At 47.7% G+C, this 18,291-nt stretch overlaps 1 protein-coding gene across 1 annotated transcript in view; it reads right to left on the bottom strand.

Moving 5' to 3' along the window:
- SMAD6 (SMAD family member 6) overlaps window positions 1-17,557 on the bottom strand; it is a 57,111-nt gene extending 39,554 nt beyond the window's left edge. The window contains exons 1-2 of the mRNA XM_014066689.2: window positions 16,087-17,557; window positions 5,108-5,164 (exon numbers count right to left, since the gene is read on the bottom strand). Coding sequence (XP_013922164.2) covers window positions 5,108-5,164; window positions 16,087-16,807 — 778 coding nt within the window. The 5' untranslated portion in view covers window positions 16,808-17,557. The remainder of the gene's footprint in view (window positions 1-5,107; window positions 5,165-16,086) is intronic.
- Between the last annotated feature and the right edge of the window lie 734 nt (window positions 17,558-18,291).

Below are 18,291 nucleotides of genomic sequence, written 5' to 3'. Positions count from 1 at the left end.
TTCAAATCTCACTGGCTCAGAGTTGACTCAGCCTTCCATCCTTCCGAGGTGGGTAAAATGAGGACCCGGATTGTTGGGGGCGACATGCTGACTCTGTAAACCGTTTAGAGAGGGCTGAAAGCCCTATGATGGGGTATATAAGTCTAACTGCTGTTGCTATTGCTATTCTTGAACACCTCCAGTGATGGAGCACCCACAATTTCTGAAGTCAAGAGTTCCTACTAATTAGTCATCAAAAGTTTACTCTTAACCTAACCAAGAGACGCCAACGGCGAATACAAATGAAGAGCAGGAGTTCTCTTTTCCAAATGCACAAACACTGGCAGGATTTGGACCTCCAAAATAACCAGGGTTGAGTGGATTGAACAAGTAGGAACTTGGAGCGCCATAGCTAAGGTTACACCAAACTCCTCATTGTTACTATAACTTAATTATCGCTATTAAAATTCTTGAAGCTGTTTATTCTTGTTTCCTTCCTTCCTTCCTCCCCGCCAGAGACCAAAAAAACTTTGTTTTAACAAGTTAAAAGTCTTTTGTTAAGTGTCTCCCTCTCTCTCTCTCTCTCCTTCACTTGTGCCACTTTATTTAAAAATGTGCTCCAAAAGCCGGGTCCAAAATCAATTAATTATTTTGCTGGTTTTCACTTTTCTTCTCAATCCTGCTGGTTGAAAAAGCAAAGTTCCATTACATGAACTCAGAGTTTCCTGTCTACCAAGAATACCATTATTATCCAGGGTGGACACAATACTCAACTGAGGACCATAATTGACCCCCAAATTTATGATGCTAAGCGGGACAATTGTTAAGTGAGTTTTGCCCCATTTTATGACTTTTCTTGCCAGAGTTGTGAAGTGAATCACTGCAGCTGTCAAGTTAGTAACCCGGTTGTTAAGTGAATCTGGCTTCCCCATTGACTTTGCTTGTCATAAAGTCACAAAAGGGGATCACATGACCCCAGGACATTGCAACATTATAAGTACATGACAGTTGCCAAGCGTCTGAATTTTGATCACGTGATCACAGGGATACTGCAGCGGTTGTAAACAAACAAAATGGCCTTCAGTCACTTTTTCCCTGTCGTCATAACTTTGAACGGCCACTAAATAAACCATTGTAAGTCGAAGGCTATCTATAGTTGATTTCTTATTTTGCAAATAAAAATTTATCTGCAAAATTGTACAAACAAAATTCTATGCAGTCCGGAAGAGTCACATTTTTCCAGCCAAAGAATCAGTGCAACCCATGAATGAGTCCGTCCTCATTCTTCCTGGGGAAGGACCAAAAAAACTCCAGAGCACTCAGGGTCTGTCTTCCTTGGGCATCGTTTTGCTTGAATCCAACTTAATTCCCACCCACCCCTGAAAATTCTTCCATGCAAAGAGCCGATGGCAGAGGCAAGGCTTTCTATTGATGCAAAGGTTTAAGTGCTTCAATAAAATACAGAACTAATCACCAGAGCTGGAAGGAACCTTGGAGGTTTTCTAGTCCAACCCCCTCTCAACCAGGAGTCCCTGCCTGGTGGCTGTCTGGTATCTTCTTAAAAGCCTCCAACAATGGAGCACCGAAGGCAACTTCTGTTCCACTGGTTGATTGTTCTCACCATCTACTTACGTCTAGGTTGCTTCTCTTCTTGATTAGTTTCCATCCGTTGCGTCTTGTCCTGCCTTCTGGTGCTTTAGAAAATCGGTTGGCCGCTTCTTCTTTGTGGCAGCCCCTCAAGTACTAGGACACTGCTATCACGCCACTGCTAATCCTTCTTCAGGGCTGCCCAGTCTCATCTTGAAAGCCTCCTGTGATGGAGCACCCACAACCTCTGAAGGCAACCTCTGTTCCACTGGTTGATTGTTCTCCCTGTTAAAAAGTTTCTCCTTGATTCCAGGCTGCTTCTCTCCTTGATGTGTTTCTATCCATTTTCTTGTTTTTTCCTTGAACAACTTTTTCTTTGCAGCAATTACAAACACAGCAGCCCCAAAGGTGCTTTTTCAGGAGGCAATTGGGCTTTCTTGCTTTTTACTTCTCATCCAAGAAGCTTCTTCAGCTCTGAGGATGGTGGGAAAGGGAAGGATTTATACTCCTTTTAGAGGGTCCTTGAGGCCACATGAAGGTTTTTCTGTGTCCTCGGGGTCACCTGAGTGGAGGTCCTGAATCTTCTAGTCTGCCATTTTTTCCTCTGGTAATCTATTCCTCTCCCCACACCATTCAAAGGGCCTTCAACCCAAACTGCGTAGCTAAAAGTCTATAAAGAATCTCTATAGACATTTCTAGCCGTTGCTTCTCATCCTGCCTTCTGGTGCTCTGGAGAATAGGCTGAACCCCCCCTCCTTTTTTTCATAGCAGCTCCTCAAATATTGGAAGACTTCCATAGCTTCACCCCTAGTCCTTTTTTCTGATATATATTTTAGAAGGCTACTGTCTTTGGCGCATATCAATTTTTAAGTAGGTCACATTTTTATCCTTTGTTTCTTTGACCACATTTTCTTTGATGCTTAAGAAAACAAAACAGAAGAATCGCCGGGGGAGAAATGGAATTCCTCTTGCAGGACAACATTTAAAATAAGGTTGCCACCATTTTTCCAAGGCACTTCCTGCATTTGTCCCCTCAACTGATGCACCATCAGAGAGACCGCCTACTGCCAATTACCTCCACTAGACCGATACGATCGCATCGATTAGGCCTCCTCCGAATTCCATCTACTAGCCAGTGCAAACTGGCAACTACCCGGAGGAGAGCCTTCTTGGTGGCTGCTCCGACCCTCTGGAACGAACTCCCCGTGGAGATTCGGACCCTCACCACCCTCCAATCCTTCTGCGCCGCTTTGAAGATCTGGCTGTCCCGGCTGGCCTGGGGTTAAGATTCCAACCCCACCCGAATTGTGTGACTGTTGTGCTCTCTTTTAATATGTTGTATTGTTTCCATATTGGAATACTGTTTGTCTTTCCCCCCCTCCCTTTTTGAATTGTGAGCCGCCCTGAGTCCCCCCAGGGAAAAGGGCGGCATACAAATAAAGGAAATTCAAATTCAAATTCTCCCTTCGTCTTTTCTTTTCTCCTTTCCTGCATCTTAAAGCCTGGGGGGGGGGGGGGGGGAATAGAACCGCAAAAGTATAGAGATGTCCATTGGGATGGTCAAAAAACATCAAGGTAGCAGTCGTAAGAGGGCAACTGACATTTTGTCCAGCTTCTACAGTGATGCACATAAAAACCAGATGAAGTTTAATTGCACCATCAGAATTGCCATGAGGAGAAATAATGAAATGTTCATGACAATATCAATATTCTACAACTTACATCCTTTCATTGGGACACTAAGTGCCTGCCGTAATTCCAGCTTCATAGTAGTTTACCGTAAACTTCACTCTCCTGGTCTCAGCCATTAATTTTCAGACACACTATTTAAAGGCCCTTGATTCAGAAAAACACCCACTCACACCTAATTCTGTGTGCTGTGTGAATACAACCAATTGCAGTTCATTCGGTAAACCAGTTGGCTAAACCATGGCTTAGCAAGTTGTTCCTCCCTCCCTCCTTCTCTCTCTTGCTCTCTCTGGTCTTGAGCTTCTGGGTAAAAGGTATACAGGTAGTCCTTGACTTATGACTACAATTGAGCCCAAAATTTCCATTGCTCAGCAAGACCATTGTTAAGTGAGTTTTGCCCCATTTTACAACCTTTCATGCCACAGTTGTTAAAGGAATCGCTGCAGTCGTTAAGTTAGTAACCCGGTTGTTAAGTGAATCAGGCTTCCCCCTTGACTTTGCTTGTCAGAAGGTCACAAAAAGGGAACCTGTGACCGTCATAAATACACGCCAGTTGCCAATCATCCGAATTCTGATCATGGGAACGCTGCAACAGTCCTAGTGCGAAAAATGGCTGTAAGTCGCTTTTTTCAATGCCACTGAAATTCTGAATGGTCACTAAATGAATAGTTGCAAGTCAAGGACTGCCTGTGTTGCCTGAGCCTCTTCTAATGCTGAAACAAAACCTCCTTTCTTGAAACCACCTTTGCTATGTTGGCTTGGATAATTCTACCTGCGCCAGGACTCGTGTAAGCACCAGATGGAAGAATCTTCTTACTCACTCTGCAATGTGTAACACTGAGTTTCATCCAAGGATAGTTCTCTATCCTTTGCATAATCCATATCAGCACTCTACCAAGCCTTCCATGTGCTTCACTGTACAAGCCATTCAAGATGGGGAGAGGGGAGGAGGTCAAACTCTTCTCCGAAGCACCAAAAATGCAGGACAAGAAACCATGGGTGGAAACTAATCAAGGAGAGAAGCAACTTGGAATTAAGGAGAAACTTCTTAACAGTGAGGACAATTAACCAGTGGAAAAGAAGCTGCCTTCAGAAGTTGTAGGAGCGCCATCACTGGAGGCTTTCAAAAAGAGATTGGACAGCCATTTGTCTGAAACGGTCTAGGGCAGTGGTTCTCAACCTGTGGGTCGGGACCCCTTTGGGGATCAAACAATTCTTTCACAGGGGTCACCTAAGACCATCGGAAAACACATATTTTTGATGGTCTTGGGAACCGAGATACCAATTTTATGGTTGGGGGGTCACCACAACATGTGGAACTGTATTAAAGGGTTGCGGCATTGGGAAGGTTGAGAACCACCTGTCTAGGGTCTCCTACTGGAGCAGGGGGCTGGACCAGAAGTCCTCCAAGGTCCCTTACAACTCTGCTATTCTGTTTGATGTCTACATTATGAGCCATGGTGGCGCAGTGGTTAGAGTGCAGTACTGTAGGCTACTTCTGCTGACTGCCCACTGACTGCAATTTGGCAGTTCGAATCTCACCAAGCTCAAGGTTGACTGAGACTTCAGTCCTTCCAGGGTCGGTAAAATGAGGACCCAGATTGTTGGGGACAAGAGGCTGACTCTGTAAACCACTTAGAGAGGGGCTGTGAAGCACTGTGAAGCAGTATATAAGTCTGAGTGCTATTGCTATCACCTTGCATTACACGCACAGAGAAAAGTCAAAAGTGGCCATCTTCCATTTGGAAAAGAATAAAAATACAGATCTCCAGTTGTGAATATCACAACTGGGCCACTCTTACTAATGCTTAGAAAACTGCAGGAGGGAAGTCTGGGTGGAGAACATACTTACTCAATGGCTTTTGCTCATCCTTTGGAGACAGCCGGGAATAAGGAGGGGGTGGCGATTCTGAAAAAGAAAAAGGAGGCAAATGAACTATCATCTAAGTTGGTTTCTATCTCAACGAAGTCACTTGTAGTTGAACAAAGGATAGGATATTGTATGAAAAGATACTTCAATTGACAAAAAGCAGAATAACCAACTCAACTTCCTTTGCCAAGCTTCAGGGCTTAGATGCATGCAATTCTTATGAGTAGAAGACTTCCATGGTCCACAAATAACCCTCCATCAAAGTTCCCTTGCTTGGTTGACCCAACATGTGACTAAATAGGGATAGGGTAGTCTATGGGTCGGCGTTTCCTAGGAACCCTAAGACTTTCTTAGCATAGTTTTCTCAACCTTGGTCGTTTGAAGATGTGTCTGGGCTTCAACTCCCAGAAGTGAACCACTGCAGGTGTTCAGTTAGTAACCTGGTTGTGAAGTGAACCCGGCTTCCCCATTAATTTTGCTTGTCAGAAAGTCTTAAAAGGTAATCACGTGACCCCAGGACACGGCGACTGTCATAAAGATGAACCAGATGCCAAGCATTTGAATTTTGATTGCAAGACCATGGGGCATGCTGCAAAAGTTGTGAAAAATTGTTTTCTTTTTTTTTTCCATTGTAAACTTTGAACAGTCACTAAATGAGCTGTTGGAAGTCAAGGACTACCTGTAGTTAGTTTTCTCCATGTGAGTTGGAGGGGCAGCCCCCAAATTTAGAACTTTGTCCCCCTGGAAAACTACCATCTTTTGCTTGAACTCAAAGTATCTTCCTCACAGTTTTCCTGTCTAGGCAGTGGGTTGGACTAGAACAGTGTTTCTCAACCTTGGCAACTTGAAGATGTCTGGACTTCAACTCCCAGAATTCCCCAGCCAGCATTCGCTGGCTGGGGAATTCTGGGAGTTGAAGTCCAGACATCTTCAAGTTGCCAAGGTTGAGAAACACTGGACTAGAAGACCTCCAAGGTCCCTCCCAACTCTGTTATTCTATTCTATTAGTTCCAGCAATACAAGAATGCAGAGCCTCTTAACGCCAGGACAGTTTTCAACCAAATAATGGCATATTCACATGCCATACTAAGGCCTGGTTCATTAGAGACAGAGTCTTTGTTTGGACAATGCACTAAATCCAGACCAAACAAATGGAATCCTGGTTTTTAGGACAACGTGTGAATCCAGTAAGTGCCATTTCCCCTCCTTTCAAGACCTCAAAGGGACTTTAATTATGGTCCAGGGGTTCCCAAAACCTTGAGCTAATTCAAAGGAGTACAACAAAAGAGCTGGCTTTTGCACAACACACAGCCTAAAATCCACTGGGTTAAAGGATCAGCGTGTTGTGCAAATCCAACCAGAAGGTTTGATGGATGGTTCAGGTGTTTTAAGAATTTGCCCGACTGAGTTAATTCAGCAAACCACATATTATTTTGCATTGGGCAAACACCAGCCGAGAGCTCAGCAGGGAACTAAAAGAGTCAAAACTGGCTACCAAACGAAACTGGTTTAACTCTGGAGCTGAAAAATTCCTAACGACACTGTCACTTTTTTGGCAAAAGCCAAACTTCCTCCGGATATGTCCAGCCATGCTCAAGACACCCAAAACTTTCTTCTTTTAAATTTCTTTGCCTCTATTACAAGGAAGATGGTATTTGATGTCCCAGTAAATAGTTAATGGACAGAATTCCATCACTCCCGATAGGAAAGATACAAAAGACTGAATTCAGAGCATAACAGGGGGAAAATTGGTATTGCAAAACAAACAAATTGTAAAATGAAGGAAAAACTCATCTCCTAATTCGACTGCAGCACCAAGAAAAAGGAAAATAGCTAATAGCGATGTTAGGGTCTCCGAGGGTCCATCCTCCCCTCTTTAAATGACATTAAAAAAAAAGGGAGACAGAAAGCAGCTCCATGCCCCTTTCGCTAACATGCGTATGAGATGGAGGCCATCCCAAGCTGCATCCAAGGAACATTTTCCTGGATTCTTACTCAGTTCCACATCTAATTGCATTATATTACTGGAGCAAGAGAAAAAATTCATAAAAAAACCAAGACATTCAGGCTCAGGTAGCTGGTTCTTCTTCTCCCGTACAGGTTTGGCAAGTTTGAAAAACACGTTTGCAAAAGGAGGTTTTTTTTATTAAAAAAAAACAACACAAAAAACCCTCGCTTGCCATAAAGATCCGCTTTTAAAAATAAGAGGCACTGTTGCTTTAAGACAGGCGGTCAGATAGAAGGGCCAGTCAAGCTGGCGCCAGCCAAATGCAAACTGCATATTATCACCACTTCTTCACCTAAATAGTGGGTTTAGGGGGGGGGGGGGCGGAGGAGAAACTCCTTCAGAAAGAAAGGAAGGGGGAAGATTTCTTTCTAAGCACAACCTGAAAATGATCTCCACTGAAAGGGGGATAATAAACACCAGGCCAAAAGAAGAGAAAAAGTGGGGGGGGGGATTTGCCTACGTGGGGTTTCTCTCCATCTGTTTTTGCCTGAAGAAACCAGTTTCCTCTACCTCCCCACCACCACAAAAAAAAACACCCTCTTTTCTTCCCTTTGGTTATAATCCAGGGATTTCCAATCTTGGCAACTTTTAAGACCAGTGAACTTCAACTTCCCCAACCAGGGGGATTCTGGGAGTTGAAGCCCACAGGTCTTGGAAGTTGCCACGGTTGGACATCCTTCTTGTTGTTGTTGTTGTTGTTGTTGTTGTAGTAGTAGTAATAATAATAATAATAATAATAATAATAAGAAGAAGAAGAAGAAGAAGAAGAAGAAGAAGAAGAAGAAGAAGAAGAAGAAGAAGAAGAAGAAGAAGAAGAAGAAGAAGAAGAAGAAGAAAAATTTTACAAGATACAACAACAAATTGCAGCTTCCTGCAATAACACCAGCGGAACTGCAAAAAACTGCGCTACTCGGAACATCTTATATTTTAAGAAGGTCCTTGGTTGATACCTAGGACGCTGGCAGCAACCCCTATCAACCATTAGCACCAGTCAATGGTACTTGTGATGCATTTTTGAATGTTCAGTTGGCTGAGATTCATGTTTAATGAATAAAGTATAATAATAATAAAATAGCACAGGTAGTTCTCGCCTTACAACTACAATCGAACCCAAAATTTCTGCTGCTAAATGAGACAGTTGTTAAATGAATTTTGTCCCATTTTTACAACCTTTCTTGCCGACCCTTGTTAAGTGAATCACTGCTGTTGTTAAATTAATAACACGGTTGTTAAGTGAATCACTGCAGTTGTTAATAACATGGTTGTTAAGTGAATCACTGCCATTGTTAAATTAATAACACAGTTGTTAAGTGAATCTGCCCTCCCTATTGACTTTGCTTGTCAGAAGATCGCAAAAGGGGATCATCACCTGACCCCAGGACATCGCAGTTGTCATAAATACGAGTCAGTTGCCAAGTGCATTTTGATCACATGACCATGGGATGCTGCAACAGTCGTTAAGTGGGGAAAATGGTCATAAGTCACTTTTTAAAAGTGCCATTGTAACCTTGAATAGTCACTAAACCAACTATTTCAAGTCTAGGACTACCTGTAATTTTGGGGATACAATTGCCACAGGTAAGAAAGAAAGCAAAGCAAGACAGGCTACAATTTTACCACGGGGTTTGTGTATGTGTTTTCCGCGAGTTATTCTACCTGTTGGTCTCCGGGTGCGCTTCAGGGTACTGATGACCACCTTTAAAGCACTCCATGGTAGTGGATCTGGGTACTTGAGAGACCGCCTTCTGCCGATCACCTCCCTACGACCAATTAGATCGCACAGACTGGGCCTCCTCCGAATCCCATCTGCCAGTCAATGCCGACTGGCGACTACACGGAGGAGAGCCTTTTCTGTTGCAGCTCCGACCCTGTGGAACGATCTCCCCGTTGAGATCCGTACCCTCACCACCATCCAGACCTTCCGCGCAGCCCTCAAGATCTGGCTCTCCCAGCAGGCCTGGGGATAGGTTCCCAATTCACCCGCCCGAGTGTTTGATTGCTGAACGAAAGTTGTGTTTTTACTATTTTTCTTTTTCACATTTTGTTCTGTTTTTTTTGACATTGCACCCCCCTCCCTTGTGGTTGTAAGCCGCCCTGAGTCCCCCCAGGGAAAAGGGCGGCCTATAAATCCCAATAAACTCAAACTCAAACTCAAACTCCAAAGTTTTAAAAAGTTTGAAAAGGCTGAGAAAAAAGCAAGGGACATCTGTCTCTCAAACTCAAGCTGCCATCAAGGGTTTGGGAACAGCCAAAAAAACTAATTCTTTATTTTTTAAACAGAGGCATGGAATAAAAACCACGAGAAGTATTAGTACCACTTTATACATCCTTAGTTAGGCCACACCTGGAATCCTGCAACCAGTTTTGGTCACCATGTTACAAAAAAGATGTTGAGACTTTGGAAAAAGTTCAGAGAAGAACAACTAAGATGATCAAGGGCCTGGAGACTAAAACATAGGAAGAATCTTTGCGGGATTTGAGTTTGGCTAGTCTAAAGAAAATAAAAATTAGGGGTGACATGATATCAGTCTTCCAATATTTGAGGGGCTGCCACAAAGAAGAGAAGGGCAAATTATTATCCAAAGCACCAGAAGGCCGGACAAGAAACAATGGATGGAAACTTGTCAGAGAACTAACCTTAAATCAAGGAGAAACTTTCTAACAGTGAGGACAATTAACCAGTGGAACAGCTTGCCTCCAGAAATTGTGGGCACTCCATCACTGGAGGTTTTGAAGAAGAGTCTAGACAATCACTTAACTGAAGTGCTACAGGTTCTCCTGCTTGAGTAGGGGGCTGGACTAGAAGACCTCTAAGGTCCCTTCCAGCATTATTCTCATTTACTGATTCCCTCTCCGATGCCACCTTTTGAAAACCTGCCAATCCAGGTTAAGGACTCCTTGTTGCCAAAGCAAGGAAGGGATTCGGACAAGCGCAGCCTGCCTCCCCTTCCCCTCCCTCGGATTTAGCCCTGCTCCAGTGAGCAGCAGCTATTCTGCTTCGGCCGCCTGTGCAGGGGCTCCTGGGGAGGGGGGGGAGCTGTTCCCAGGGTGACCCAAATCAGGAAAAGGGGAAAGCACCTTTTTGCAAAAATTGCCTTCTGCTTTCCCCTCCCTCATTTGACCTGCCCCTTCTGCAAGGCCCTGCAGAAACTTTCAGCCAAGCAAGCCAAACAAGATTTTTGTTGTTGTTGTTGTTCAGCACCAAGAAAAGAATCTAATTGCACATAAGTAGGAGCTGCGATCCTTCTGGCTTCCGGCCCTTTATTATGGGTCTCCTCTTACCCAGCCAGCCTGGAATCTAACAGATCCCATTCCCGCAAAACTTTCCCCTCACCCTCTTCTCGGGAAATCGGTTGCTTTCTTGCTGTTAATACCAGACCCTGGTAGAAAAGTTAACTCTTTGCTGGCTGGAATCCGGCGGTAGCTGCAGGTTTTGGATTCTTTTCCTTCAGGAATTTGGGGGAAAAAAGGTTTCCAGGGAGGGGACCATCGGCACTGACCATCCTTTAAGTAAAATGCAAATAAACACAATTCTTTACTTTGCATTTCAATGGATCGTTCAAAGGCTCAAAGTCCATTTCATGCATGGACACCCCCCCCCCAACAGACATGATGGCTGGAGGATAAAACACATGAAGAATGGTTGCAGGAACAGGGTGTGTCTGGTCTGATAAAAAGCAGGACTATGCATGATATAATGGTTGAGTTCCAATATTTGAGGGGCTGCCACCAAGAAGAGGGTGGGGGGGGGCAACCTATTCTCCAAAGCAGCTGAAGGCAAGACAAGAAGTAACAGATGGAAACTGATCAAGAAGAAGCAACCTGGAATTAAGGGAGAAACTTTCTAACAGGGAGAACAATTAACCAGTGGAACAGAAGTTGCCTTCAGAAGTTGTGGGTGCTTCATCACTGGAGGCTGTTAAAAAGACACTTGGGAGCCATTGGCCTGAAATGGTATAGTATCTCCTGCTTGAGAAAGGGGTTTGGACTAGAAGACCTTCAAGGTCCTTTCCAGCTCCATTCTGATTCTTTGTTGTATTTGTTTGATTGGTTGATTGATTGACTGAACTAATCAAGGAAAGAAGAAAACTGGAATTAGGGCAATTTACCAGTAGAAGGTGTAATGGCTCCACCATCACTGGAGGCTTTTCAAAAGAGACTGACAGCCACTTCCAGGTCTCCTGCGTGGGGGGGAGGGGGTTGGACTGGAAGACCTCCAAGGTCCCTCTTCCAACCCTGTTATTCTGTTAAAGAGTTGGCCAGCAAAGTTCATCGGGGAGATGGTCACACTTCACCCACCAGGTTCCACCAGATTCAAAGCCCGTGGATTGTGCAAAAGGGGAGAGGGGGAAGGGTGGCCACCCAAGGGGTGCTGAGTCAGAGGCACAGGGGCCAGACCAGCTGGACCAGTGAGGAGGGATCCCAGCAATTGTGGTTCAGCAACATCTGCAAAGCTCCAGATTGTTGGTCCTCATGTAAAGTATTGTCTGCAGCCAGAGGGGGACGGAATGGAATCCCCCCCCTCAGCTGTTAAAGACTTCCCAGCATAAACTGTGTGTGCTGGGCCCTGCACAAAACAACGTCAAAATTCTTGATGGAAGCAGAATTCATGAATCCAGAAGCAAAAAAAAAAAAATAGAACAGAAAGAGGAGCTGGAAGGAAAAGTGCTTCCCCTATTTGGGGAGAGCTAGAACAGAATTACACCTAATCGTTTTGGGGAGGGAGGTGGGTTTCAGGCAATGTTTGCAGGCTCCAAATATTTATCCAAATTGATGATGATGATGTTTTAATAGCCAGAAACAGCAAATGAGAAAGCAAATCAGATTCAGCCATACTTCAGATAAAAAATCTACAGGATGAAATATCCATCCAAAATCACTCCCTGAGCTCACACAGAGAATAGAAAGATACTGTATTCCATTTGCTGTAGGACTTTTTGGATGGTACCAATAACGTCTTCCTTCCTTCCTATTCCCTCCCTCTTCTCCATCCTTCCTCTCTGCCTCCCCTCTCCTTCCTTACCTCCTTCCTTCCTTCCTTCCCATTCCCTCCCTCTTCTCCATCTTTCCGTCCTCCCTCCCCTCTCCTCCCCATGGGGGAAGAGTTAAGATGCACTCCAAAAACTGAAGAGGCTTGGTAAAACTATTTTTTGCAATTAAATTCTCATTACACTAAGCCAGTGTTTCTCAACCTTGGCCACTTGAAGATGTCCGGACTTCAACTCCCAGAATTCCCCAGCCAGCATTCGCTGGCTGGGGAATTCTGGGAGTTGAAGTCCGGACATCTTCAAGTGGCCAAGGTTGAGAAACACTGCACTAAGCAATGTTCTTATCTCACATTAAAAATATCAATTGGGTGGCAACTTCAGGAGAGATGCAGACTGCATAGACCTCTTAGGGCCCTCATGTTCTTCAGGTGTGAACATGGCAGATTTGGGGGCGATTTCTTTAACACAACACAAATTGGTGCTCAGTTCCTAAAAAAATGTACACAAACATTGTCCAGTCTTAATAGCAAAGCACAGCCAAAGAGTCAAGTTTAGCACTGCTGCAATTCTTGGATGAAGATCATTCATGTACTAGTGACTTTAGAGAAGCTTCTGGAGCAGTTTCTCAACCTTGGCCAGCTGGTTTCATTGAAGACACCTTTGTATCACCAACAGTGGCTGAGCAATGCTATGAAGATGCTGTCAGTTGCTGGGATGGTAATGACCTGGGACAGTGTTTCTCAACCTTGGCAACTTGAAGATGGATGAACTTCAATTCCCAGAATTCCCCAGCCACTATGCTCATTACACTGAGCCAATTATGCTGGCTGAGGAATTCTGGGAGTTGAAGTTCACCCATCCTCAAGTTGGCCAAAGTTGAGAAACATTGACCTGGGACTTAGGTCATCAACCTTAGACCCAGAAACTCAGGTAGGTGACTTGAGGCCAATCATATCATTTCCCCTTAATCCGTCTCACAAGACTGTTGTTGGGGGAAATAAACTCGTGACCCGTCAAAAGCGCGGACGGCAAAAGCGCGATCGACAAAATCGCGCCTTTGACGTCATCACAGCGCGACGAAAAAGATCGAAAAATTCAAATAAAAATTAATAAAAATTAAATTAAAGCAAGCCGATTCACATAAAGGTAAGGGTTAGGGTTAGGGTTAGGGTTAGGGTTAGGTTAAGGGTTAGGGTTAGCTTTAGAGCGTTAGCGTTAGCGTTAGGGTTAGGATAAGGGTTAGCGTTAGGTTTTTCGTTACTTTAACGGTTAGGTTTTGGGTTAGGTTTAGGGTTAGGTTAAGAGTTAGGTTTAGGGTTAGGTTTAGGGTTAGGTTTGGGGGGCTTAGGGTAAGGTTTTCGCTTTATTTTTACAATTTTTCGATCTTTTTCGTCGCGCTGTGATGACGTCACAGCGCGCTTTTGTCGAGCGCGATTTTGTCCTACGCGCTTTTGTGGTGGAACCAATAAACTTAGGGAAAAGGCAGGACCTCAGTTCAGTGAAGGAATAAAACCAAACAGTTGCCACAAGCAGTGTCATGACTAAGGACTCTGTTTGGGATTATGCATGTTCGTTCTTGATTTCACAAGAATTTGGTGACTCTCAGAGTGTTGAAAGCCTTGAGAAGATCACAGGTTTGGGATTTGGGGTTTCAAAGTTCTCTAGATACGGGATTTTCCACACATCCAAACCATGGCTGCATGTTAGGATCAAGCCACAATGTGGTTTCTTAAAATCTGTCTTTTCCAAGCTTAGTTCAAAGGGTAAAACTGGATCTTGGTTTATTTACGGATTTCATTTGCACGGCTGCCCACCTCACCTACAACAGTTTTTTGAAAGTCAAAAAAATAATATATAGACATATAAAATATCATCATTCAACAAACCTTGCTTAAAAGAAACCACAGGCACAGGTAATCCTCGACTTATGACCACCAGAGCCCAGAATTTCTATTGCTCAACGAGACAGTTGTTAAATGAATTTCATCCCGTTTTTACAACCTCTCTTGTTAAGTGAATCACTTCCGTTGTTAAATTCATAACACGGTCGTTAAGTGAATCTGGCTACCCCACTGACTTTTGATTTTCAGAAGGCCACAAAAGTGGATCACGTGACCCTGGGACACAGCAACCGTCATAAAGCTGAAGTAGTGGCCAAGTGTCTGGATGGGGATGTTGCAATGATCATTAAGTGTGAAAAACTGTCACAAGTCACTTTTCTCAGGGGTGTAACTTTGGATGGTCATTAAAGGAACGGTTGGAAGTTGAGGAGAACCTGTATAATGCCACCAATAGTACCAGAAGATGACAAATGTTATGGGGTTGAATGCTTCCAGCATGCTTGGCAAAGGAGAAGTTATCCGCCTGCAGGGAAGGATGGAAGTTTCCACCGGCAAGGCACTCCTGGATGTTCCAGTTCTCAAAGTGACATATGAAGAAGTCTTTGTTGGGTGCAAAATTGAACTCAGGACTCAGATGGTGCCACCCAAGGGGGCTGTCAGGGCAAATGTTTTCTGAAGGAATGCATTTGCCCCCGAAAATCCTCTTTAAAGGGAATTTGAGAAGATAGGCATATTGCTCCAGGCATCTCCGAGTCTTTACAAGAGACTTCCAAAACTACTATGCTTAAATGCCACTTGCCAGAAACCATAACTTCTCATTTTCACCCAGTGGGCAACAATAAATTTAAGCTAACATTTCCAGCTGAAGGAAGGATAGAAAAGGAAGCTGCCAAATGCCACAAGGAAGATGGTGAAGAAGCTCAAAGGCTTCCAGGAAGAATCCTCAGCAGATGCTTTGAGGTTATTAAGACACACAAGGACCTCAAAAGAGGCACTTTGTCAACTTTCAGAACACAATGAAATCCCTACCGGGTCAGGTGCCCAGCTCATTATCAAGGGTTTGGGCTGAAGCTCCAACACTGCATCCCTTCATCCACCCAAGAGGGAAATCATGTTGTGGGCAACCCCCCCCCATCACCCACGTACTTGGGGCCCCCTCAAGGCAGGACTGCAGAATCTTCCTCCTGTCCAGGCCTGTTGGGGTCTGCATTCCCAAAGTGGGTGGGTCTGGAGGCCAGGGAGGTGGGGCTACCGAGGGAAGGGGGGGTCTCTCCTTCTGGTTCAGAGTGCAAGAGGAGGTGAGGGAGACATTTGCTTCCAGACCACCCTCTCCCCTCCCCGGTGGGGTGAGTCAGTCCCCTTCTGGTTTGGAGCCAGCCCAGAGCCAAAAGGGGGATGGATGTTAAACGGCAGAAATAATTGAGGAATGAGGGGAGGGGGTGTTATGGCCCAACAGAGTCCAGACAGGCCTATCGGCAGCTGAGTCTCCAGAGGTTTTGCTGCCCTGACTTGTATTTCCTCAAATGGCTTTTTGTGGGACTCGTAACTTTTTCAGTGTATCCCTGGAAGGGCTCTGACACACATTTGAGCAGGGGTCTCCAACCTTAGCCTCTTTAAGCCTGGAGGACTTCAACTCCCAGAATTCCCCAGCCTGGGGAGTTGAAGTCTGCCAGGCTTAAAGTGGCCAAGGTTGGAGACCCCTGTCTTAGACCATTCCTCCACCCACCCACCCACCCAAATATGGCAACCTTAAGGTATGAGGAATTCATTTTCCACAATTCCACCCTGGCTGGGGAATTCTGGGAGTTGAAGTCCGCCAGGCTTAAAGTGCCCAAGGTTGGACCCCTACAATGGAGCTCAGTTGTTGACTAAGTTCAGGCAGAATCTGTCCAGTCCTGCTTTCTCCAAGCCTGTCGGACACAACAGCCCTTCTGTTGGGAAAGCAGAGGTGGCTGCTCCCAGCAAGAGTTGTTTAGTCTGGCCAGGCAGCATCACAACTTCACCCTAAGGAATGCCGACCCACAACCCCAGCTCTACCCCTTCCCATGGGCAAGTGCAGCCGACCCGTCCAAGGAACAAACAAACACACACACACACAGGTTGGGAAAGGCAGTCTCGCCTTACCTGGCCCGCACAGCCGGCTGAAGTGGTAGGGGTTGCAGCAGACGGTGGGCCCTTCGGGGAGGCCGAAGCTCCGGCACTCGCACAGCGGCTTCAGCTCGGCAGGGCACTGGAGGTCCGGCCATCGGAAGAGTTTGCCCAGGAGCAGCTGCGGCGGAGCCGCCTGGCCGCCCAGACGTCCTTCCAGCTCGGCCCGGGAGACCAGGACGCAGCCGCTGGGCATCCCTCCGCGGGACTCGACGGCCTCCAGCAGGCTGTCGAGGGAGCGCTCCTTGAGGCGCTTCAGGAGCGAGTAAGTGACGCTCTTCAGCTCCTGCTCTAGCAGCGTCAGGCGGGAGCGGCCGTCGGGGCAGGCGGCGCCGTCCAAGCCCCGCTCCTTGAAGAGGCAGCAGCTCACCGTCCGGCCGTCGCTCTCCTGAGCCCACAAGCCTCCTTCCTTCTGGCCGCCGCCCCCGGCCTCCTGCGCCGCCGCTTCCTCGGCCTCCTCCGGTAGGGGGTCGCCGTCTCCGCGCACCATGGAGCCCTCCGGAGCGGCCGGCTCCTCGACGGCGCCTCCGCAGGTCACCGGGCGCCTCCCCTCGCTGCCGCCGGCCTCCTCGTTCTTCCTGAGGCTGCTGCTCCCCGCATCTCCTCCGCCCGATCCTCCGCCGCCGCCGCCGCCGTCGGGGAGCACCCGGCTTCTCCAAAGGCGCCGCACAAGCCCTGCCCGTTTGGACCTGAACATGCGCTTCGCCCGGGCTGCCCTTCGCTGGCTCCAGGTCAGACCCTCCCGGACGGGCGCCGCATGCAGGGGAGCCAGCGGGGGCTGAGGCTGCTGCTGCTGCTACCGCCGCGGCGTCGCCGGCGTCGGCGCCCGGACCAAGGGCTCGCACGGCCGGTCCAGCCACTCGCCGAGGGTCGGCAGCCGCGCTGCCGCATCAGGAAACGCAGCAACGGCATAGAGCGGCAGCCCCGAAGGCCGACGGCGCGGGAGGGGCAGGCAAAGCGCCCGCCGGCCGGAGTCGCCGCCGCCCGCCCCCTCGGCTCTCTCTGCGGGAAGACGCCGAGCCCGAGACGGCTCCTGCCCGGAGGCCGCCCGCCTCCACGCGGCGTCTGCGCTCCCGCTCGGCTCCCTCGACGACGGGCTCTTCCTCGGCCGCCCGCACCACTCACGAAGTTGGACGGACTTGGCCAGGGAGCAGCAACGGCAGCAGCAGGCCGCCTCCCGGGCTCGGAGGCGGGCCGGAGGAGCCCGGCATAGCTGTCTCGGCCGCAGCAGCGATCCCCGTCCCGGGGCCGGAGTGGTCCCGTCCACGCGCGGAGTGGAACCCGGCGGGGCGGCGCCGGCGCTGCTGCTGCTGCGGCTGCTGCTGCGACTACTTTGGGCCGCGGGGCTTCCCCGGAGACGCGAGCGGGAGAGGCGGGCGGGCGATCGCGGCGCCGAGCCTGGCCGTCCTCGCTGGCGCTGCCTTTTTTGTTCTCCCGCACGGAGCGCTCGGGGCCCCCTCGGCGAGCGCGGAGTCATTGGCTCCCTCCCATCATGTGCCAGTCTAGACACTTTGGCGGCGCGGGAGGGTTGCGCAAACAAGCGCTCGGGTTTCTTCCCTCTTAAAGGAAAACGCCTCCCGTCGCTTCGGCCCAAGGCTTGGTCCTCCGGCCCCGTGGAAGGCGCCCCAGCGGCGAAGGGCAGGGAGGCGGGATGGGAAGAGTTGGAAGGGGTCTCGGAGGTCTTCTAGTCCACCCCCACCCCCCACCCCACCCTGCTCAGTCAGGAGACCATGCACCGTTCCAGAAAAAGGGGGTTTGTCCAGTTCCCTTCTGGAAAACTTTCCCTGGCGGAGCACCCGTGACTTCTGGAGGCAAGCCGTTGCACTATTGGTTAACAGAATAAGAGAGCTGGAAGGGGCCGTGGAGGTCTTCTAGTCCAGCCCCCTGGTCAAGCAGGAGATCCTATACCATTTCAGACAAGTGATTGTCCACTTTCTTTTTTAAAGCCTCCAAGATGGAACACCCACAACTTCTAGTGGTAAACTGCTCCACTAGTTAATTGCTCTCTGTGTTAGGAAATTTCTCCTTACTCCAGGTTGCTTCTCCCCTTGATTAGTTTCCATCTTCTTGTACGGCCTTCTGGTGTTTTGCCGGACTTACTCAGAGCACCAGCATGGTCCTGAGTCCTGCAAGTGTGTGTGTGTGACTGGTCACTGGAGGGGCAACAAGGGAAGTCGAGGC

The sequence above is a fragment of the Thamnophis sirtalis genome, unplaced genomic scaffold, assembly GCF_051295495.1.
Source record: "Thamnophis sirtalis isolate CommonGarterSnake01/CBP01778 unplaced genomic scaffold, rThaSir2_p1.2 scaffold_2, whole genome shotgun sequence".
NCBI lineage: Eukaryota > Metazoa > Chordata > Lepidosauria > Squamata > Natricidae > Thamnophis > Thamnophis sirtalis.
Note: the sequence above shows the minus strand (reverse complement) of the source record. Positions and strands in the feature narration are given on the sequence as shown.